Source organism: Pleurodeles waltl, chromosome 2_2, assembly GCF_031143425.1.
Source record: "Pleurodeles waltl isolate 20211129_DDA chromosome 2_2, aPleWal1.hap1.20221129, whole genome shotgun sequence".
NCBI classification, from domain to species: Eukaryota; Metazoa; Chordata; class Amphibia; order Caudata; family Salamandridae; genus Pleurodeles; species Pleurodeles waltl.
The window spans coordinates 1,141,853,925-1,141,878,750 of NC_090439.1; the positions used below are offsets into that span (position 1 = coordinate 1,141,853,925).

The window sequence follows — 24,826 nt, forward strand, 5'->3', positions numbered from 1 at the left end:
AACTCTTATACAAATAGAAGTAAAAGCTGCAATAAAACCTTGAAAATTAATAAAGCTCCAGGACTTGACGGCTTCACTTTCTTGTTTTATAAAACCTGCAAGTTCAAATTGTCCCCAAAATTATCAGGCCACTTTAATTACTGTGCAGAAACTTAATCCATACCATTCCTAATAGAGAAGCAATAATCGGGGCCATTCCAAAACCAGGGAAAGATGTGAAGGACTGCACATCCTTTCTCTCTATTGCTTTGCTCAGCATAGACACAAACTTTATACAAGACTTTCAGCCACCCATCTTAGTGAGGTTCTTCTGAGATTGCGGAAAACATTGATGACCCTTCCCCTTCACCTGCACCCCCTTTTCATCACACTGAAGTTTTTACACCTGCCCTGAGAGAAACTTCGGTTCACAGATGGCGACTGGTAGGGTGTAAGTGATATCAGACATATATCACAGCAAAATTCCTGAATTCTACTTAAAGGAAAAATACAGCTAAGATATGCACATATTATACCTATTATACATTTGATTACCTACCTCAAAATGTTGGCATGCCACCACAATGAGAAAAAACCCTTTAATCCCATGTTCCCCAAACTAACTGCAACTTAAGAAACTATCTCCAAAGTATTGTACCATGTATTGCCGGAAGCCAACAATCTAAAACACTGGAAACATAACAAAGAATGTGAGTTTCATAAACAGCCTAATCTCACACAAGCAATGGGGACGTCCGGGGAGGAATATGCATCCTTCCTCCACATCCACTGCAAACAGAGAAATAAAAAAAAAAACCCTACCTTCATTGAATGTACCCATGGGTGATCTCCAAAATGCTGGCACCACTGAGGATCCGTGGGGGCACGTTACACATACCCAAACTCAAGCCCGTCTTGGAAGGGGTTACTCACATCTTCAAGAAGATTCTTTGATTTCCACTTCCTACCACATCTACAACAATGTTACTGGGTCTGAAGCCTGAGAGACTTAAGGCAATGACAAACCAGGAATGGAATGTAACTTTGCCATGATTGGGAGGGGCAAAATTTACCAAAGCTTTTAACTGCAAGAAGACTGCCACCAATCTCCCTGGGGTAATCATAGAATCTGGAATGCTTTGGCCATGGTGTTCTTTGGGTGACAGAAGGGAACTCAGACTGTGGGGTAGGATGATTTCCCCAGATGCACAGAATCTGCCCCAACAGGGGCAGGTACCTTAGACCTGGTACATTACAGATGTGGGGACTCTGCAACCTGGGTATGAACAAGTCATAAACATATGGACTTGATGGGATGGTGGAATACAGTTTGTTCTGTTGTGTACCTTTGCTCCTTCTTGCCTTATGATTTTCAGTCCAACTGGTGCACTTAATGGATAGTAAGGGTCTGTTAAGATGTAATTGTCTGAGGAACTTAGTTTTGAATTAATGTAGATGGATTGATTGAAAACCTTTTGTGAGATGTTTGACAAAAACATGTTTTGGTCTCAAAAATACTGGTTGAAAATTGATACCAATAAATAGTACATTTTGCATTTTATTTTTTAATCAATTCTGCATGCCTCTGTTCTTCGAACAACAAAATAAACTTTCACATTCTTAAGTAAATTACCAACTCCAGCTCCTGCGTTCTTAGTGTCATTGTTTCTATATTTTATCCAAGATGTATTTTGTCTTTTTATGACTTCCATGCACCAAAGTTGACATTTCAATTGTATTTCTTTCCTTAGATTTGAAAAAAATTTGGGATAATGTCACCAAAATATGCGAGCGGTCCTGTGTAGACTTTTTTCTTCCTGAATTTGATGCCCCTGGTGCAGATCCGTCCACTGAGAAAGAAGTGTTGCAGAATGAGAAACCATCCAGTTTCAAAGGAAAATGCAAGATTGTACGAATTGAGAAAGAAGTCCTCCCTTACCTCATTACCATCGAGGTGTGAGAGCTCTGCTCTATCATTGTATTGATTGTATGATTGCTTAAGTTTGAAAGCAAGAATAGTAAATTCTTGTAAAGTTCATCATATTTTTTTGTTTTCAGATTCACTTGTTTTAATGGTCATCAAATAGTACTTTACAGCAGGGGCCACAAGTTCAGATTTAACAACATACCGCTTCTTAGGAGAAATAACCATGAAAGCCAATTGTGCATAAGGCAGGCCAAACCTCCCATTTGTATAATACCATTCTGATAATCTGTATTCATTGATGCATACGTGGATTGTGCAGTACATTCATTATCCCCTTGTGCTTTCTACTGTTAACCAAATTATGTGCACATTATTGTAGAAGTTTGATGTGGTGTAATGTTGTGTAGGAGGCTATTGTGCATTGTAGATAAGTATCTTGTGAATGTAGTGAATAGTAGGAACTTAGATGCAGGCTCAGAAATTAATGTCACATTTTTGTGATGCAGCACTTTTTGCAGAAACTTCAGGCCACTCAGCAGTTTTTCAGGCCCATGAAGGAGATGGATTGGGCAAAGGCAGACAAGATACATTTTCCCTGTCCTTCACTGCTATTTTAATAAAACCCTCTGACTTCTTGCATGTTTTTGTCACATGTCTCAGTCACAGACGACATCAGAACCCTGATGGACAACGGTGAAACAGTCGCCGTCATCCTCCTTGACCTCTCGGCTGCCTTCAACACCGTCTGTCACCGCACCCTAATAACCCGCCCCTGCTCCACCGGGATCCAAGGCCAGGCCCTGGACTGGATCGCCTCCTTCCTCTCCAACCGCTCTCAAAGAGTCTACCTCCCACCTTTTCGCTCAGACCCCACCGAGATCATCTGCGGCGTCCCTCAAGGCTCCTCGCTCAGCCCGACACTCTTCAATGTCTACATGAGCCCCCTCGCCGACATCATACGCAAGCACAACATCATCATCACCTCCTACGCCGACGACACCCAACTTATACTCTCCCTCACCAAGGACCCCGCCTGCGCAAAGACCAACCTACAAGATGGTATGAAGGACGTCGCAGATTGGATGAGGCTCAGCCGTCTGAAACTGAACTCAGACAAAACTGAAGTCCTCATCCTCGGCAACACCCCGACCGCATGGGACGACTCCTGGTGGCCCACGGCCCTTGGCACCGCACAGACCCCCTCTGACCACGCCCGCAACCTCGGCTTCATCTTGGACCCTCTTCTCACCATGACCAAACAAGTCAACGCTGTGTCCTCCGCCTGCTTCCTCACCCTCCGCATGCTCCGCAAGATCTTCCGCTGGATCCCCGCCGACACCAGAAGAACCGTGACCCACGCCCTCGTCACTAGCCGCCTGGATTACGGCAACACCCTGTATGCTGGGACCACCGCAAAACTCCAAAAACGTCTGCAACGTATTCAAAACGCCTCCGCCGCCTCATCCTCGACATACCCCGCAACAGCCACATCTCCGCCCACCTGAGACACCTGCATTGGCTCCCAGTCAGCAAAAGGATCACCTTCCGACTTCTCACCCACGCACACAAAGCCCTCCACGACAAGGGACCAGAATACCTCAACCGACGCCTCAGCTTCTACGCCCCCACCCGTCTCCTCCATTCCACCGGCTTCACTCTCGCCGCCGTCCCTCGCATCCGCCGCTCCACGGCGGGTGGGAGGTCCTTCTCCTACCTGGCGGCCAAGACTTGGAACACCCTTCCCACCAGCCTCAGGACCACCCAGGACCACTACGTATTCCGGAGACTCCTCAAGACCTGACTCTTCGAGCAGCAGTAACCCCCCTCCCCCTAGCGCCTTGAGACCCGCACGGGTGAGTAGCGCGCTTTATAAATGTTAATGATTTGATTTGATTTGATCTAAAAACTGTAGAGGGTCGATCAGCTGTCTTCTGTCAGAGGTGGTAGGACATTAATTCAAACCTGGGGTCTTGCGGGTACTGCAATTTGTATACACGTGCCATTTCTGAAGAGGCTGCCATCAGTTCCCTTTCACCCTTTTCTTCTTGCAAACATCTGCATAGTATATTATTACAGAGGGAAAGGTCTTTACTGCCTGACCCCGAAAAAGGAGGATGTTCATGACCAACATTGGGTCTTTGCCTTATAAATAAATGTATAATGCAGGAGCAGTTCAAAATGTTGACTTTGAGATAAGTTACTTCTTCTCCCTAATGTGCAGCTGCACAGAAGGAACTTAAAGTTCACAGCGGGAGATCTTGAATTCCAGCTTAAAGGGGCTGCCTTTAGGCCTTTCCCCTGAACTGGTTTTCGCAAAGGTCTTGACTTATTTAAATCTTACCCTAGATTGGTTTATCAAGGCCAGTTTGACTTCTTTGCTGTAGATAGCTTGTCTGTTAAAATCAACCAGCACCCATAGTTTTGGTGCCTGGTGTGCTAGACATTCTGTTGGAAGATCATATAGTTTATATTTCAGTCTGAAATTTGCCTAGCCAAGAGGAGTTTTGTTATTGGCACTTTCAAAGGTTGCTTGCTCGCTATGTTGGCTTATTTATATTTGTCAAAGCTGAGCACTTTGTTTACATTGCTGATTATCAGTAGATTTCTTGAATGATTATGGAATAATTTCCCTATAAAACCTTTTTTTATGCTGGCAGAGGATTTTAATATAGTTTCAACTTTTTACTGGTCCTTCTTGTGAGGTAAAGTTCCTTTCGTGGAAGGTGGCTTTTTAGTAGCCATACTTCAGCGAGAAGGTATATTGGCTTTGTCTGTACAATCTCTTTATACTATTTGTCAGAAGGATAAGGTAGTCTTTTGGGAGTAGCTGCCCACCAAAAGCGATTTCCGCCGGGGCCGGGGATGCGGGAGCACCGCCAACAGGCTGGCGGTGCCCCTCCGGGCATTCTGACCGCGGCAGTTTGGCCGCGGTCAGACAAGGAAAACCGGCGGTCTTCCGCCGGTTTTCCGCTGCCCTTGGAATCCCCCATGGCGCCGCAGCTTGCTGCGCCGCCATGGGGGATTCTGACACCCCTTACCGCCATCCTGTTCCTGGCGGTTCGCCCGCCAGGAACAGGATGGCGGTAGGGGGTGCCGCGGGGCCCCCGTAAGAGGGCCCCACTGTGTATTTCAGTGTCTGCAATGCAGACACTGAAATACGCGACGGGTGCAAACTGCACCCGTCGCACATACCCACTCCGCCGGCTCCATTCGGAGCCGGCTTCCTCGTGGGGAGGGGTTTCCCGCTGGGCTGGCGGGCGGCCTCCTGGCGGTCGCCCGCCAGCCCAGCGGGAAAGCCTGAATGGCCTCCGCGGTCTTTCGACCGCGGAGCGGCCATATGGCGGTTCCCACGAGGCGGGCGGAATCACCCCCTCTGTCTTCCAACTTCCTTTCCTTCAGTTCACTGCTGAAAGGAAGAAGAAAGTCTTCAGAGATCAGACCCTAAAGAGGTTAGAATGTTTATATCCTGTGGACAACTGAGTGTGCTAAGAATGATTATCTATTTTTTCAGTCAGCCCATAAATAGACTTTACAATGCAGACAGTATCATGATGAACTTCTTTGACAGTGTAACAATGTCATGGGTTGTCTGAAAGGTCTTCTTGTGAGGTCTTTGGAGTTAATTTCTAGAGGGGCATAGCTGCACCCTCGGCTCTGTTAAGGGGTGATCCAGTGCATTCTGTTAGTCATCTCATTCTGCAACTAAGGGCCTGCTTTAAATATTGCCTTTGAAAAATAACTACTACTGGTTTTTAAGCCTTCTTCAAACTAGAGCTTCTCCCAAGTCACCACACTTTAAGGCTCATCCTGAAAGTATCTATCAATTTTACAGTGCAGTCCTCCCAATGCACCTTTATGCACATTGGTTAGATTGCAGAGGGCATATGTGCATCCTTAAAACGAGATCAGGGCTAAGATGCCCTCTGATTCCAACATACCCTATGAGGTAACCATTGGAAATTGACGCGTCTGTAGACATAAAAAGCATCTTACACAGTTTATAAAATGTGGATCCATTGTTAGCATATATAATTAAGCTGTCACAGTGCTGAAGTATTTTCCAACTTAGCCCGCATGCAGGAGGGAACAGGTATAATTCAATTTGATTGCGAAAATGTGGAAGCCAAGGCCACAGGGGCATGTATGGCAAGTTGGTCTAATTCGCAGGAGGTTCCCTTGTGTGGAACGTGTTTCTCATTTTGATACAACCATACTGAGAATACATTTTTTTACGGGTCTCTAAAGGGTTACATGCATGGTATACTTTTAAGGCCATCGGAGAGGCTATCACTCATAGATGTGGGAAAAGTAGTATATTTTGTTTATGGGGGTCAAGTATCATTTTTGGCTTCTAGTTTGACAAGGAATGTGTTCCATATGGCGCTTACCCCCTAGTGCTAGTCCCTTACGTAACAGTGCTTTTAGTACTTCTGCCTCTGCTCGTGCTAGCTGTAGCAAGGAATGTCACCATCTGGTTATGTCCGGGGGTGAAGGTGCTTTCCGGCACATGGCAATGAGGCGTTTAAAGGTAGTAAACGCCATGTCTATAAATCTGTGGAGGTATTTATCTCCGCGCTTTCTGTGTCGTAGCCCCAGTAAACAGGATTTAGGTGTGGTTGTCAAAGCGTGATCTGTTATGTCTGCCTCTGCCACCTAACGCCAGGACGACTGTAGCGGGGGGCATTCCCATACCATGTGGTAGAAGTTAGCCTCGCTCAGGCCGCATCTTGGGCATTTAGGATCAGACATCAGGAACATTTGTTTAATGCGAGAAGGGGACAGGTAAGCTTGGTGCAAGTAATTGAATTGGGTGAATAGAAGCCTGAGATTGCGTGATACTCTTTTAACCCCAGACATAGCAGCCTCCCATGAACCCTGGGGAAGAGGTTGGGGAAGTATCTCACCCCGTTGGGCTCAGGCGTTGTCCACCCCGTGCAGTTTGTGATGTTGAAGGCAGTGTACAATATAGAGATTGCTTTACTGGTCCCTGGGTCGGATAATATCATTGTGAGTGCTTGCGATGCTAATGGTTCCGAGTCACCATTCCTCCATGTGTTGTGTATAAGTCTCCTGATCGCATAATATGATAAAAATATTCCTTCGTGGAGATCATTAGATTCTCTAAGTTCATCAAAAGTCTGTAGTGTACCTACTGCAAAAAAGTCTCCTACCTTTATTAGGTTATCAGTCGTCTATGGGCCATGTCTCAACAGATCCCGAGCTGCAGTTAGACGCGCTATAGGTATTAATAGGGAATATGGTATGTTTATAGAGGTATTGTGTATATATCTTTGCCAGCAGGTTCTGGCTGTATTTAATAATAGAGATCCGCGTGTGGGAGAGCATGTCCTATCCCTCCCCCAAGTGTACACTGGGGGTTACACACAGAAAATCAATTACATATGTTTTATCTGGATTCTGGGACTCACTCAGCCACCGTAACAGCAACTGCAGCTGTGCTGTGGCATAGTAATGTTCGAGATTAGGCATACCAAGGCCTCACTTGTCAATGGGATGCTGTGTCGTGGACAAGGCCACCCGGTGTCTACTTTACCCCCACATTAGTTCAGTTAGTTAACTGTTTAACGTTTGAAAAAGGGACTTCGGGAGAACAATTGGTAATGCAGCAAAATAGTATAATAGTCTAGAGAGAACAAGCATATTGGCTATTGCCACTCTTCCCATCGGTGAGAGCGGGAGCGAGCACCAGAAGGGAGTGTAGGCAGGTAGCCTCTTTCTAGCCATGTTACCCCCACTTTTGGCCTGTTTGTGAGTATATGTCAGGGTGTTTTTACTGTCTGACTGGGATCCTGCTAGCCAGGGCCCCAGTGCTCATAGTGGAAACCCTATGTTGGCAGTGTATTTGATATGTGTCATTGGGATCCTGCTAGCCAGGACCCCAGTGCTCATAATTTTGTGGCCTGTATATGTTCCCTGTGTGGTGCCTAACTGTATCAATGAGGCTCTGCTAACCAGAACCTCAGTGTTATTGCTCTCTCTGCTTTTAAAATTGTCACTGCAGGCTAGTGACTACTTTTACCAATTCAGATTGGCACACTGGAACACCCTTATAATTCCCTAGTATATGATACCTAGGTACCCAGGGTATTCGGGTGTTCCAGTAGATCCCTATGGGCTGCAGCCTTTCTTTGGCCACCCATAGGGAGCTCAGACAATTCTTACACTGGACTGCCACTGCAGCCTGTGTCGAAGTAAGCCTCAGCAAGGCCTACTAGTGCAAGGGGTTCACCCTTCTCTGCTCAAAGTCCTCAGACCATATAGGAAGAAGTTGACACAGACACTGAAATAAAAGACAAAGTTTATTAAACCTCATGAGGTGGTACTACAGTTCAAACAGCACCCTTCGGTAATGTTTGAAGTAGCACACTGAACTAAGAGAGCATAGTCCTTTTATACCCACGCAGGGGCTAAAAGAAGGTGGTACAATTATAGAAGCAAGACTTATATACATATAAGGTCATATGGAAATGCACAGTTGACAGGTAGGAGGGGCTAACAGTTTTCAAGGACTAGTAGACACATTACTGTCGGTTACTAATTACTAAGAGCTGCAGACCTTACTGGGCATGTGCAAAGTGAGAGATGCTAAATATAACTTGTCACTAGACAGATTTTCAAGAGTAGTTAACAGGAGGTTAGGACAGCGCAATGGCAGCATGTGGCAGAGAAAATGGCTGCCATGAATACAAAATGGATTCCGCGAAATGTTCACAATAGTTGCTAAATACAAGATGTCTTCTGCTAATGCTTAATCTAATCGCTACTAAATTACAACACCTGAGTGAAATAACGTCCACGTTATTTCACAGCCATTTTACACTGCACTTAAGTAACTTATAAGTAACCTATATGTCTAACCTTCACTTAGTGAAGGTTAGGTGCAAAGTTACTTAGTGTGAGGGCACCCGGGCACTAGTCAAGATGACCCCACATTGTTCAGGGCAATTTCCCCAGACTTTGTGAGTGCGTGGACACCATTTCGCGCATGCACTGCTTATAGGTCAATACCTATATGTAGCGTCACCATGGTAACTCCGAACATGGCCATGTAACATGTCTAGGATCATGGAGCTGTCCCCCCAATACCAGAATGGTATTGGGGGGACAGCTCCATGCATCCCCGGGTCTCCAGCATAGAGCCCGGGTACTGCCAAACTAACTTCCTGGGGTGTTCTTTGCAGCTACAGCTGCTGCCAACCCTCAGACATGTTTCTGCCACCCCTGGGGCCTGGGCAGCCCAGTCCCAGGAAGGCAGAACAAAGGATTTCCTCTGAAAGAGGGTGTTACACCCTCTCCCTTTGGAAATAGGTGTGAAGAGCCTGAGAGGGATAGCCTCTCCTGGCCTCTGGAAATGCTTTGAAGGGCACAGATGGTGCCCTCCTTGCATAAGCCAGTCTACACTGGTTCAGGGATCCCCCCGGCCCTGCTCTGGCGCAAAACTGGACAAAGGAAAGGGAAGTGACCACTCCCCTGACCAGCACCTCCCAGGGGAGGTGCCCAGAGCTCCTCCAGTGTGTCCCAGACCTCTGCCATCTTGGATGCAGAGGTGTGAGGGCACAATGGACAGCTCTGAGTGGCCAGTGCCAGCAGGTGACGTCAGAGACCCCTCCTGATAGTTGCTTACCTTTCTCTGTAGCCAATCCTCCTCTGAGGGCTATTTAGGGTCTCTCCTGTGGGTATCTCACCAGATAACGAATGCAAGAGCTCACCAGAGTTCCTCTGCATTTCCCTCTTTGACTTCTGCCAAGGATCAACCGCTGACTGCTCCAGGATGCTTGCAAAACCGCAACAAAGTAGCAAGAAGACTACCAGCAACATTGTAGCGCCTCATCCTGCCGTCTTTCTCGACTGTTTCCTGTTGGTGCATGCTCTGAGGACTGTCTGCCTTCACCCTGCACTGGAAGCCAAGAAGAAACGTCCCGTGGGTCGACAGAAACTTCCCCCTGCCGACGCAGGCACCAAACTTGTGCATTACCAGTCCTCTGGGTCCTCTCTCATCCTGACGAGCATGGTCCCTGGAACACAGGAGCTGGGTCCAAGTGTCTTCGACAGTCAAGTGGCACTTCTGTCCTAATTTGGTGGAGGTAAGTCCTTGCTTCCCCACACCAGACAGTAATCCTGTGTACTGCGTGAACTGCAGCTGCTCAGGCTCATGTGCACTCTTGCAAGACTTCGTTTGTGCACAGCCTAGCCCAGGTCCCCAGCACTCCGTCCTGCATTGCCCAACTCGCTGAGTTGGACTCCGACTTCGGGGGACTCCTTTTTGTTGTGCTGAGTCGACCACCATCCTCAGATCTTCTGAGCACCTGTTCAGGTGCTTCTGCGGGTTCTGCCTGCTTCTGTGTGGGCTCTCTGTGTTGCTGAGCGCCCCCTCTGTCTCCTCCTCCAAGGGGCGAAGTCCTGGTCCTTCCTGGGCCCTGGCAGCACCCAAAATCCTCAACCGCAACTCTTGCAGCTAGCAAGGCTTGTTTGAGGTCTTTCTGCGTGGAAACAACTCTGCATTCTCCAACACGCTGGGGAACATCTTCTGACCAAAGGAGAAGTTCCTGGCACCTTCTGTTGTTGCAGAATCTTTGGCTTCTTCCACCCGGTGGCAGCCTTTTTGCACCTTCATCCGGGGTTTAGTGGGCTCCTGGACACTTGCGTGACTCTTGGACTTGGTCCCCTTCCTTTACAGGTCCTCAGGTCCAGGAATCCGTGTTCAGTGCTTTGCAGTCAGCTGTTGTCCTTGCAAAATGTCCCATCTCGACTTTACTGTCCTTTTGGGGTAGTAGGGTAACTTTACTCCTACTTTTCAGGGTCTTGGGGTAGGGTATCTTGGACACCCTTAGTGTTTTCTTACACTTCCAGCAACCCTCTACACACTACACTAGGCCTGGGATCCATTTGTGGTTTGCATTCCACTTTTGGAGTATATGAGTTGTGTTCCCCTAGGCCTATTTCTCCCTATTGCATTCTATTGTGTTCTACAGTGTTTGCACTACTTTTCTAACTGTTTACTTACCTGATTTGGTTTGTGTGTGTGTGTATTTTGTGTATATTACTTACCTCGTAAGGTAGTATATCCTCTGAGATACTTTTGGCATATTGTCGCTAAAATAAAGTACCTTTATTTTTAGTAACTCTGAGGATTGTGTTTTCTTATGATATAGTGCTAAGTGATATAAGTGGTATAGTAGGAGCTTTGCATGTCTCCTAGTTCAGCCTAAGCTGCTCTGCTATAGCTACCTCTATGAGCCTACGCTGCTAGAACACCACTAATCTACTATTAAGGGATAACTGGACCTGGCACAAGGTGTAAGTACCACAAGGTACTCACTATAAGCCAGGCCAGCCTCCTACAGGGAGTGAGCCACGAATACTTCCCACCGCCTGATCCAGATTGCCGTCTCTCTAGTCTTGCAGGTAGTGATATATCTGCACTCCAAGATATTTAAAGGTGGTATGACACCACCTTAAATGATAGTTTGGGAGAGTCAGTTGGGCACTCAGGGGAGCAGGAAACATGGGGAAAATGCAGTATTTTGACCAGTTGACCTTCAGACCCGATATTGATCCAAAGGTGTCCAAATAAGGACATTACTTCTGGGACAGCCGTTACATGGTAGATTAAGGTGTCATCTGCATAAAGTGATATGATGTGAAAACTTCAGGACTCCCGAGTCCCCCAGTGTTCCGCTTTCTGTCTCAGATGAGCCGCTGACGGTTCCATCGCCAATGCGAACAATAATGGTGAAAGCGGGCAGCCCTGTCATGTACCCCCATGGATAAGGGAAGCTGTCTGGTATAATGTTGCCTTTTTTGACACGAGCTGTCGGGTCAGAGTACAGGACACTTACCTACCTCAAGAATCCAGTCACGAATCCCATGCGGCCGAGGGTTGTAAATAAGTTGTCTCAGCTGAGCGTATCGAACGCTTTTTCAATATCAAGCGAAACAGCCATCCTCCCGCTGTCATTATGGGCACTATTGTGAAGAACTTGAGGCAATCTTCTAATATTTAAAAATGTATTGGGTCCAGGAATAAAGCCCGATTGAGCCTCGTGTATCGAATCAGGCATTAGCGGGAGGAGTCTGTTGGCCAGGAGTTTCCCCAGGATTTTACAATCCAAATTTAGTTGGAAAAGAGGTCTGAAGGATCTCATGTTGAGGAGGTCTTGGCTGGGTTTTGGTAAGACTACAATGAGGGCCTCACATAGTGTCTGTGGTAGTTTACCGTCCGAATACACCTCAGTGAACATCTCGAGCATAGGTGGTAACAGATGAGATAGCTATGCCGAATAATACTCGACCGACAAGCTGTCGGTTCCAGGGGCCTTATTACGGGCCACTTGGGTTATGGCAGCTTGGATTTCCTCCATCCTGATTGGTGTTTCTAGTTCCTCTTTATGGGACGTGCGTGTTTGGGGTAGAGAGGTAGGATCAGAAAAAGCAGATACCTGTGCTGATGACAGTAGCTCAGTTGCTGCATATAATGATAAATAGTAATTCTTGAATGCTGAGTTAATGTCGTCCAGTGTAGTGAGCACGTCCCCTCTGTCTAGCCCAGGGTTCTGCAAAGTCGGTCCTGGAGCGCCGGGTGCATGCCAGATTTTTGGCATATCCACATTTAGAAAAAAAGATATTTCAGAAATCTACATTTTTCTAAGTGTGGATATGCTAAAAATCTGCCATGGACCCGGCTCTCCAGGACCGACTTTGCAGAACCCTGGTCTAGCCAAATTACCCCAATGGGAATATGCTGAGGGGTCTCCTTTATTAGCCACACCAATAGTCGGCCCAATCTATCACCTTTGGCATATTGTCGCATCAGATGGTGTCGATAGTCATGTTTGCACAGTCTCGCATCGGCCTCCTTATGCTGTTCGCATAAGCCCCGGAGGAGGTCCAGGGTGGCCGTCTGGTTAGCTACTGTTATCTTACCTGCTCGGAGTTTAACCTCTAATGTGGCTAAGTCTCTATGTGGTTCCCGGCAGACCCCCGTAGGTGTTGCAAGGCATTGCCCCCGCACCACCACCTTGTGTGCATCCCATTCGGTAGCCTGGAGAAATGTAGATTTATGGGTTTGTGTAAAATATGTGGAAATACATGTGGTTAATTCTTTGTGGAAGGGAGGATCCATCAATGTCTCTACCTGCAATCGCCAGGTCGGGACCCGTGTAAGCGATCTAGCCCATTGTAGATTTATTCTCAACGGGCAATGATCAGATAAGGTACAAGCTAAATATTCGGATCCTGTTGTCTTCTGTAGTAACTCTGTGGGCCCTAGGAATAAATATTCTGGTATGGCGGTCATGGATGGGGGAGTAGAATGAGTACTCACTGCTCAGCAGGTGGCCCACTCACCACATGTCATGGAGTCCCCTTTCCACACATCAATTTTTGAATACTTGGGAGGTCTTCTTGCACATTGCCCCCTGTAGTGGTGGGAGAGACCTGTCCACGATTATGTCAGGAACACAATTAAAATCCCCTCCCCAAAGGTCAGTTGCCAATGGATCCTGGAACATGCCAGGTGTAATCCGACCCAGGAATTCCCCTTTGTTGGAATTGGAAGCGTATATGCCCACCAGGGTCAGCGACGTGCCGTCTGGTAGGCCTTCAGTGATCACACACCTACCATTGGGGTCTCTTTGAATACGTTCCGGCATGTACGGAATACCTGGTGCCACCCATATTAGCACCCCCGTGGCAAATGCAGATCCAGTGGTGCCATACGCCTGCCCTTTCCAGTTGCTATTAAGCTTAGAGAGTCCAGTCTCTGTTAGGTGTGTTTCTTGGAGCATGGCTATGTGTACTTTCTGATGCTTTAGGTAGGCCTGTATATAGTTTTGCTTGGATGGGGATGCCATACCATGCACATTCCATGTGATAATATAATTAGGGAGACATGGTATGATTCGGGTATTCATGTGGGATCGTTCCACTTAAGTGGGAAAGTAACTGACTCCTCTACCTTGCTGTCTGTTTCTGTGTTGAACGTGTATGTGCGGTATGTCTGATACCCCCATCCAGTTCGTCTCTCCACCCTCACACCCATCTCCTTAGTCAGAGTTAGATTCTGATGACATTTGAAGTACAGCAAAAGGATTTGACCTGAGCTCTGTGGCCTCAAACAATGCCTTCGCTCGCCCTTCTGCAGCCTGTGCCCTAGTAGGACTGAGTCTGGAGCCCGTGCAGCGCTTTTGTTTGTGCCTCGGGGATAACCATTGTGCTGCTGCTTCTTCCTCATTAGAGGTCTGTGCTAGGCCCTTAGCATCGAGCCATGTCCAAACGTCCTAAGGGGTGGCAAAAATTTGTGTTTTCCGGTCATCAGTCACTCAGCCTCGTGGGGAAAAGTAATGCATATCCTTGAGTAACTGTTTGACTTAGAAAAAAGAGTTTCTTTTTTTCTGAATCTCTGCAGTGAAATCTGGATAGGCAGTGATATTTGCTTCTTCTAATTTCCACGACCCATGAGTGCAAAAGCGTTGAAGTATTAAGTCTCTATCACGGTAGTTGAGGAGGCGGGCAATCAGTGGCCGTGGAGGGGCACCCGGTGGTGGTGGTCTTCCCGGAATTCCGTAGGCTCGTTCTGTTAAAAAGAATTTCAGGATTTTATCTTGAACCACTGTGGATGTTAACTATTGTTCCCGAAACCGCTCCACACTGGGGTCCTCCACCCTCTCTGGGAACCCCATGAAGCGGACATTGTTGCATCTTGAGCGCCCCTCTGTGTCGCCTGCCCTCCGTTGTAGTGTTGCCACTTCCATGGTTAAATGCCTCATCTGTATTTGGAGGTCCTGGACAGATGGGTGTAGTGTCGCCATGGTTGATTCCGTGTCCTCCCCCCTGTTGGATAATTTGTGATGATCCGCCCAGAGTAGGTTATTATCCTGCGTCACCACATCAATGTGACATATTGTAGGGGCAGAATGGGTTGAATCTGTGGCAGATGTCACAACCCTGTTCACCCCACCACTGACTGGCTTGTCCCCAGATTATGGAGGGGGGTTTAATTCCCTGACAGAAAGGATATCTGCATGATTTGATCTCTCTGACCATTAAGGACACAAACTGTTTCTGCTGTAGCTTTATAGATCCAACTGGCAAGCCATACAAACCACTAAAATTGTAGGTCACTTATGGAGAGTCAATTCAGTAGTCATGCAGGTGACTCAGAGAATGTTTTGAAATCCTACATCTCAATGCACAGCTCCTGAGATAGGGATGGATGATACCTAGATAACTCTGGAAACTATGGCTGCAGCTCAAGCTGTTCTACAGTAGATTCACTGGGAAGATTGATTGGACATCTTTTCCTTTCTTGCTTTCATTTTGAGAAATTTGTGCGCATAAACGAAGGTGACTGCATGAAGGCAACGAAGTGTCTTCTGCTATGTTTGATTTGGCTATGGATGTTCCCACTACATGATTCAGACAACTGGCAGGAGCCACTGAGGTGGACTACGATGCACATATTTTAGAATAGAACACTAGAGTTCAATTAAGGACATGCAACTTGATGCTGAGACACAGTTTTGGAAACATGTGTTCGATGGCATCTGTCGCTGTAGATACGCATGTTTTGCATAGCTCGCCATCTGGTGTTGGGCCGGAGTGTTACAAGTTGTTTTGTCTTCGAAGAAGTCTTTCGAGTCACGGGACCGAGTGACTCCTCCTTTTGTCTCCATTGCGCATGGGCGTCGACTCCATCTTCGATTGTTTTTTTTCCGCCATCGGGTTCGGACGTGTTCCTGTCGCTCCGAGTTTCGGAACGGAAAGATAGCTAATTTCTGAAGATTTTCGTCGGTATTGTTGCGTTCGGGATCGGCGTAGTTAGATTCAACACTGCGTCGAAAGATCGAAGAGCTCCGGTGCCCTTCGGGGTAGTTTTTCGATCCCCCGTCGGGGCCTGGTCGGCCCGACCGCGTGCAGAAGAACGCCGATGGAACGGACCCCGTTCCGCTTCTGTCCCAAATGCCACAATAAATACCCCTATACAGACCAACACTTGGTCTGTAACCTGTGCCTGTCACCTGAGCACAGTGAAGACACCTGCGAGGCCTGTCGTGCGTTCCGGTCCCGAAAAACACTCAGAGACCGTCGAGCCAGAAGACTTCAGATGGCGTCCGCGCCGACAGCCCACCGAGAGTTCGAGGAACAAGAAGAGGAAGGAACCTTTTCGATCCACGAATCGGACTCCGAAGGATTCGACGATACACAAACCGTGAGTAAGACGTCGAAAACCACTCAGAAGAAGATTTACAAGGTCCAGGGGACGCCACTGCCACCAGGCCATGGCTCGACCCATAAATTCGGTGACCGACCGTCGGCACCGAAAAAGGCCCAAACAGTGCAGAGATCGTCCGACTCCGGTCGAGACACCGGCACGCAGCCTTCTCGGGACCGAGAAAGTGCTGGAGACAAGCATCGACACCGAGATACCGGTGTAGACACGGCTCGACGCCGAGACAGTGGCACCGACGAAGATCGACGCCGAGAGGTTTCGGCCCCGAAAAAGAAAAAAGTCACCTCGGAGCCGAAAAAAGATGCAGACAGGGTTTCGGTGCCAAAACAGACTGCAACCGACCCAGTTTCAGGCTCTTATACAGAAGAGCACTCGCTAACCTCCCAAATGCGAAAGCATAGGTTTGAGGAAGAGCTACAATCAACTGATGTAGACCATACGCAAAAGCGTATTTTCATACAGGAGGGGGCAGGAAAAATAAGCACCCTTCCCCCTATTAGAAGAAAGAGAAGATTGGAGTTCCAAACTGAACAAACACCACAAACAAAGGTGGTGAAAAAGGTTACTCCACCACCCTCTCCTCCACCTGTAATTAACGTCTCACCAGCACAAACTCCATCACATTCCCCAGCTCACACCACCATGAGCCAGGGTGACCAAGATCAGGACGCATGGGACTTATACGACGCCCCAGTGTCAGATAACAGCCCGGAGGCATACCCTACGAAGCCATCTCCACCAGAGGACAGCACTGCGTATTCTCAAGTGGTGGCTAGAGCAGCACAATTTCACAATGTAAGCCTCCACTCAGAACAGGTCGAGGATGACTTTTTATTCAACACCCTCTCCTCCACCCACAGCTCCTACCAAAGCCTGCCTATGCTCCCTGGTATGCTCTGGCACGCAAAAGAAATCTTTAAGGAGCCGGTCAAAAGTAGGGCAATCACACCAAGAGTGGAAAAAAAGTATAAGGCACCTCCTACAGACCCGGTTTTCATCACTACACAGCTGCCACCAGACTCTGTCGTTGTAGGAGCAGCTAGGAAAAGGGCCAACTCCCACACATCTGGAGATGCACCACCCCCAGATAAAGAAAGCCGCAAGTTCGATGCAGCTGGTAAGAGAGTCGCAGCACAAGCTGCAAACCAGTGGCGCATCGCTAACTCTCAGGCACTACTTGCGCGCTATGACAGAGCCCATTGGGATGAGATGCAACATCTCATTGAACATCTGCCCAAGGACCTACAAAAGAGGGCAAAACAAGTGGTTGAGGAGGGACAGAACATTTCAAACAACCAAATACGCTCCTTCATGGACGCTGCAGATACAGCTGCACGGACAGTTAATACATCTGTAACTATCAGAAGGCATGCATGGCTACGAACGTCTGGATTTAAACCAGAGATTCAGCAAGCAGTTCTCAATATGCCTTTTAACGAAAAAGAACTGTTCGATCCAGAAGTGGACACAGCGATTGAGAAACTCAAAAAGGACACGGACACTGCTAAAGCCATGGGCGCACTCTACTCCCCGCAGAGCAGAGGGAATTACAGCACATTACGTAAAACACCCTTTAGAGGGGGGTTTCGGGGTCAGGGCACACAAGCCAGCACCTCACAGGCAACACCGTCCAGTTACCAGGGACAGTACAGAGGAGGTTTTCGGGGACAATATAGAGGAGGGCAATTCCCTAGGAATAGGGGAAAATTTCAAAGCCCCAAAACCCCTACTACTAAGCAGTGACTCACATGTCACTCACCCCCTCCACACAACACCAGTGGGGGGAAGAATAGGTCATTATTACAAAGCATGGGAGGAAATCACTACAGACACTTGGGTTCTAGCAATTATCCAACATGGTTATTGCATAGAATTTCTACAATTCCCTCCAAACATACCACCAAAAGCACAAAATTTGACAAAACATCATTCCAATCTCCTGGAGATAGAAGTGCAGGCACTATTGCAGAAGAATGCAATCGAATTAGTACCAAACACACAAATAAACACAGGAGTTTACTCACTGTACTTTCTGATACCAAAGAAGGACAAAACGCTGAGACCAATCCTAGACCTCAGAATAGTAAACACATTCATCAAATCAGACCACTTTCACATGGTCACACTACAAGAAGTGTTACCATTGCTAAAACTACACGACTACATGACAACTTTAGACCTCAAAGACGCGTATTTCCATATACCAATACACCCATCGCACAGGAAATACCTAAGGTTTGTATTCAAAGGAATACATTACCAATTCAAGGTATTGCCTTTCGGATTAACAACCGCACCAAGAGTCTTTACCAAATGTCTAGCAGTAGTCGCTGCACACATCAGAAGGCAGCAAATACATGTGTTCCCATATCTAAACGACTGGCTAATCAAGGCCCATTCGTTAATAGAGTGCTCAAACCACACAAATCAGATCATACAAACCCTCTTCAAACTAGGGTTCACCGTCAACTTCACGAAATCCAACATTCTGCCGTGCAAGGTACAACAATACCTAGGAGCCATAATAGACTCAACAAAAGGAGTAGCCACTCCAAGTCCCCAAAGAATCCAAAATTTCAACAACATCATACAACGCATGTATCCAACACAAAAGATACAAGCAAAGATGATATTACAACTCCTAGGCATGATGTCTTCATGCATAGCCATTGTCCCAAACGCAAGACTGCACATGAGGCCCTTACAACAGTGCCTAGCATCACAGTGGTCACAAGCACAGGGTCATCTTCTAGATCTGGTGTTAATAGACCGCCAAACTTACCTCTCGCTTCTATGGTGGAACAACATAAATTTAAACAAAGGGCGGCCTTTCCAAGACCCAGTGCCACAATACGTAATAACAACAGATGCTTCCATGACAGGGTGGGGAGCACACCTCGATCAACACAGCATACAAGGACAATGGAACGTACATCAAACAAAACTGCATATAAATCACCTAGAACTGCTAGCAGTTTTTCAAGCACTAAAAGCTTTCCAACCAATAATAGTTCACAAATACATTCTCGTCAAAACAGACAACATGACAACAATGTATTATCTAAACAAACAAGGGGACACACACTCCACGCAGTTAAGCCTGCTAGCACAAAAAATTTGGCGTTGGGCAATTCACAACCAAATTCGCCTAATAGCACAATTTATACCAGGGATTCAGAATCAACTCGCAGACAATCTCTCTCGAGATCACCAACAGGTCCACAAATGGGAAATTCACCCCCAAATTCTGAACACCTATTTCAAACTCTGGGGAACACCTCAAATAGACTTGTTTGCGACGAAGGAGAACGCAAAATGCCAAAACTTCGCATCCAGATACCCACACAAGCAGTCCCAAGGCAATGCCCTATGGATGAACTGGTCAGGGATATTTGCTTACGCTTTTCCTCCTCTCCCTCTCCTTCCTTATCTGGTAAACAAACTCAGGCAAAACAAACTCAAACTCATATTAATAGCACCAACTTGGGCAAGGCAACCCTGGTACACAACGCTGCTAGACCTATCAGTAGTACCCCACATCAAATTGCCCAACAGGCCAGATCTATTGACACAACACGACCAAAAGATCAGACACCCAGATCCAGCATCGCTGAATCTAGCAATTTGGCTCCTGAAATCCTAGAATTCGGGCACTTACAACTTACCCAAGAATGTATGGAAGTCATAAAGCAAGCCAGAAGGCCATCCACCAGGCACTGCTATGCAAGTAAATGGAAGAGGTTTGTTTGCTACTGCCATATTAATCAAATCCAACCATTACACACGACTCCAAAACATGTAGTGGGTTACTTGCTTCACTTACAAAAATCTAACCTGGCTTTCTCTTCCATTAAAATACACCTTGCAGCAATATCTGCATACCTGCAGACTACCTATTCAACTTCCCTATATAGGATACCAGTCATTAAAGCATTCATGGAGGGCCTTAAGAGAATTATACCACCAAGAACACCACCTGTTCCTTCATGGAACCTAAATGTTGTCCTAACTAGACTTATGGGTCCACCTTTTGAACCCATGCACTCCTGCGAAATACAGTTCCTAACCTGGAAGGTTGCATTTCTCATCGCCATTACTTCCCTAAGAAGAGTAAGCGAGATTCAGGCATTTACAATACAAGAACCTTTTATACAACTACACAAGAATAAGGTCGTCCTAAGGACTAATCCAAAATTTTTACCAAAGGTTATTTCACCGTTCCATCTAAATCAAACAGTGGAACTTCCAGTGTTCTTTCCACAGCCAGATACCGTAGCTGAGAGGGCACTACATACATTAGATGTCAAAAGAGCATTAATGTATTACATTGACAGAACAAAGAACATCAGAAAGACTAAACAACTATTTATTGCATTTCAAAAACCTCATGCAGGAAACCCAATATCAAAACAAGGTATAGCCAGATGGATAGTTAAATGCATCCAAATCTGCTACCTTAAAGCTAAACGACAGCTGCCCATTACACCAAGGGCACACTCAACCAGAAAGAAAGGTGCTACCATGGCCTTTCTAGGAAACATCCCAATGCAAGAAATATGTAAGGCAGCCACATGGTCTACGCCTCACACATTCACCAAGCACTACTGTGTAGACGTGTTATCCGCACAACAATCCACAGTAGGTCAAGCCGTATTAAGAACATTGTTTCAGACTACTTCCACTCCTACAGGCTGAGCCACCGCTTTTGGGGAGATAACTGCTTACTAGTCTATGCAAAACATGCGTATCTACAGCGACAGATGCCATCGAACTGAAAATGTCACTTACCCAGTGTACATCTGTTCGTGGCATCAGTCGCTGTAGATTCGCATGTGCCCACCCGCCTCCCCGGGAGCCTGTAGCAGTTCGGAAGTTACCTTCAACTATTTGTATATATATCATTTCAACCTTAAATAAGTACATACTTAGTCACTCCATTGCATGGGCACTATTACTACAATTCAACTCCTACCTCACCCTCTGCGGGGGAAAAACAATCGAAGATGGAGTCGACGCCCATGCGCAATGGAGACAAAAGGAGGAGTCACTCGGTCCCGTGACTCGAAAGACTTCTTCGAAGAAAAACAACTTGTAACACTCCGGCCCAACACCAGATGGCGAGCTATGCAAAACATGCGAATCTACTGCGACTGATGCCACGAACAGATGTACACTGGGTAAGTGACATTTTCATTATGAATCACTACAGGGCATAAAGATGGTTGTAGATATGGGCAGATCACTGGCAACTTCACAGTGAATGAGTGTTCTATGGCATGCGTGGCTGTAGATACACATGCTCTGCATACTTCTACCATCTAGTGTTGGGCCCGGATGTGTGCAAGTTGTTTTTCTTTGAAGAAGTCTTTTGAGTCACGAAGCACAGTGACTCCTCCTCTTAGTGATAATGTGCATGGGCATTGACTCCATTGTTAGGTTGTTTTCTTTCCGATGTTGGGTTCGGACGTGTTTTCCAGCTCTGGTTCAAGACCATTTTTGGGCTCCCTTCGGCTCGTTGTTCACTACCACACACATCAGTAGTGTTTTTAGCCCCGTTCCATTGCCATGCTTCGAAAAACAAGAAACTATTGCTCATTGATTCATCAAGCTCCACTTGTGGCTTCAGGCTTCGCCCTTCAACTCATCGGCTTCAATCATTAATGCGCTGCTAATGGAACAGACTCCATTTCAACTCTGTCCCAGCTGCCATGCAACTTCTGCCTGTCTCAGGAATATATTGTGTTGGTCTCTTGACCAACACGAGTCGTGTTGGTCTCTTTGAAGGAAGAAAGGACCATTGGGCGCATCGTAGAGATATGCAGCGCAAAGAAGTGGAGAATACACCTGGCATCTTTGGCCAACAAGATGTCAAGGAGGAAGAACCGCACGAGGCCTCAAACTGAGGAAGATGCCCTTTAAGTCCAAGGCTCCGGATCTGATCTCAAGATCAGATTTCAGATGCAGGACATTCCTCCAGGACAGTGGGTCGTGAGTACACATGCCACTGTCCAGCCGTCCAAGAGACATTCTTGTTCCAACTGAAACTACAGCTCACAGGCCACCACTGCCGACAGGCCATGGTAGGCACTGACCATATGCTAAGGACGCTCGGCTCTGAAAGCGAAGCTGAAACTAACTTCTTCAGCACTGAGCCGACCAGCCTCAGCGCCACGCCCACCATCCGCCTCATCGGCTTCGAGTTCCCTGGCTCCGACCACTTAGGCTCCAAGCACTTTGACGCCAAGACCAAAACCCTCCACACTAGCAAAGAATATGGCTCCAGAACCCATCCTCCAAACCATGGAGGAGCAGCTAGATACAAAGCAGAAAAAATTACATATCATGCCTCTCACTGGCCGAATTCTAGCTAAAGCTGTACAGCCGGCGCCCCAGCCATCCTAGCGCCAGCTATCCTTTAAAGAGGCTATAGACTTGCCAACGCCTCACCGGAGGAAGAAGGGTATTACCACCACTCCTCTGCAGCCTCCTCTTCCTGCATCTCCACCAGCTCAATCACATCCTCCACCTCCCTCTTCACCACCACCCTCGTCCCCACACCACCCACATAGTGATATAGGGGACATCACACTATAGACCTTCCCACAGTCTTACACTTGGGATTATGTGGGAGAAGGGGAGACAATACATATTAGCAGTCCACAGATCCTTGGGACAGCTATGATAATGATACCCCGGTGATAGCAGCCCAGATCTCTACCTAGCCAAGCCCTCATTCCCTGGTGATGCAGCATCTTTCCAGGAATTAATTGTTAGGTTGGCAGCTTATCACCATGTCCATTTACCCATCAAAGATGATTTTCTCTTCAAAACTCTTTCCAGAACCAGTAGCGCAAGTCAGTACCTTCCTATGTTGAAGGGAATGCTCTGACACTTTGATGACATTTTTAAAGACTGTGCGAGCGCACATCATTACAACTAGGTTCAATAAAAATTGTAAGGCTGAACTGTCACACCCAGTTTATATCAAGGGGAAACTCCCCCAAGACTCACTGGTGGCATCTAAAGCCTGTAAGAGTGCCAATTCCCAGACCACAGCGGATGCTCCTCCAGCTGATAAGGAGTCAATACGCATTGATGCATCTGGTAAAAGAAGGCAGCACAAGCCGCCAGTCATTGGTGAAGTGCCAACACCCATGGGTTGTTGGCAAGATAAGATAGGGCCCATTGGGATGAAATGGAGGAACTCCTCCAACATCTCACTGACGAATACAAAAAGAAGGGTCAAGAAATTGTCCAAAAGGGCATATCAATCTCAAATAACTCCATCAGGTGTGCCCTTGATTCAGCTGACACATCCTCCAGGGACATCAGTACTAGTGTATTTCTGCGTAGGCACGCTTGGTTACTCATATCTGACTTCAAGCCAGAAGTGCAGCAAATACTGTTGAACGTCGCCTTCGAGAAGCAACATATGTTTGGTCTCCAAATGGACCAAGCAATGGAAAAAAATTGAAAAAGGACACAGAGGTAGCAAAGTCTATGGGGGATGCTCCAAACTACCAATCCTCGTGGCTCCTTTCCGCGGCCCTTATACAAACAAAATGCCAAAGCTACATCCCCAGTTGCCTCAACCTCCTTAGACAGCAACAACATCAAGCTTCCCCTTCAAGGGGATATTTCAGAGGCACATATAGGATTTATTGACTACACCCAGAGGGCATCATAGAGATGCCCTCTGTATGTTAGCCCAACTGCTAGTGTAGGACTGACCGGCCTGTGCCTGCCTGCCACTTTCAGATGAATTTCTGACCACATAGGGTGAGTGCCTTTCTGCACTCTGTGGTCAGATACAAAGCCTGTCCTGGATGGAGGTGCTTCACACCTCCCCCTGCAGGGACTGTAACACCTGGCGGTGAGCCTCAAAGGCTCAATCCTCCGATTACAGTACCGCACGGCACTCCAGCTAGTGGAGATGCTCCCCACTGACAAAGCCCCACTTTTGGTGGCAAATCCGGCAGGAAAATTAGGGAAAACAGGGAGGAGTGACCACCCCAGCCAGGACCACCCCTAAGGTGTCCAGAGCTGAGGTGACCCCCCTCCCTGCAGAATCCTCCATCTTGGTTTGGAGGACAGGGACCTATAGGAATAGGAATGTGCCCCCCTCCCCAAAGGGAGTGGGCACAAGGAGGGTGTAGCCACCCTCAGGGACAGTAGCCTTTGGCTACTGCCCTCTGACCCTTAACATGCCCCTAAATCTAGGATTTAAGGGCCTCTCTGAAACCACCTTCTCAGATTCCTGGCAACCTACAAAGAGAAGAAGGATTGCTAAGTTGAAAACCCCAGCAGAATAGAAGGAAGACAACTGCTTTCTCCCTAGCCCTACCAGTCTCTTCTGCTTCAAAGAACCTGCACCAAGACCAGCAGCACTTCCAGTGGGCCCAGCTATTTCTGACAAGTCCAGAGGACTGCCCTGCACCCAAAAGGACCAAGAACTCCAGAGAACAGCGGCTCTGTCCAAAAGAAACTTTCAACCAAGTACTCCCACCTCACTCTGGATGCGTGAGTCCTGACCCCTGAGCACCCAACGTCCACGGCCCATGTCCAGGTGGTCCACCCAGCAAGAAAGATTTCCCAGGCAATTGGGAGCAAGACCCCACACTGGGTTGACCCCTCCAAGACCCCACGACGATGTCTGCAAAGGGAACCCA

At 47.3% G+C, this 24,826-nt stretch overlaps 1 protein-coding gene across 9 annotated transcripts in view; it reads left to right on the forward strand.

The window, feature by feature from the left end:
* NUGGC (nuclear GTPase, germinal center associated) overlaps positions 1 to 24,826 on the forward strand; it is a 1,501,499-nt gene that overhangs the window by 1,215,075 nt on the left and 261,598 nt on the right. For all 9 annotated transcript variants that reach the window (XM_069221057.1, XM_069221058.1, XM_069221055.1 and 6 more), the window contains one exon: positions 1,731 to 1,933. In XM_069221057.1, coding sequence (XP_069077158.1) covers positions 1,731 to 1,933 — 203 coding nt within the window. The remainder of the gene's footprint in view (positions 1 to 1,730; positions 1,934 to 24,826) is intronic.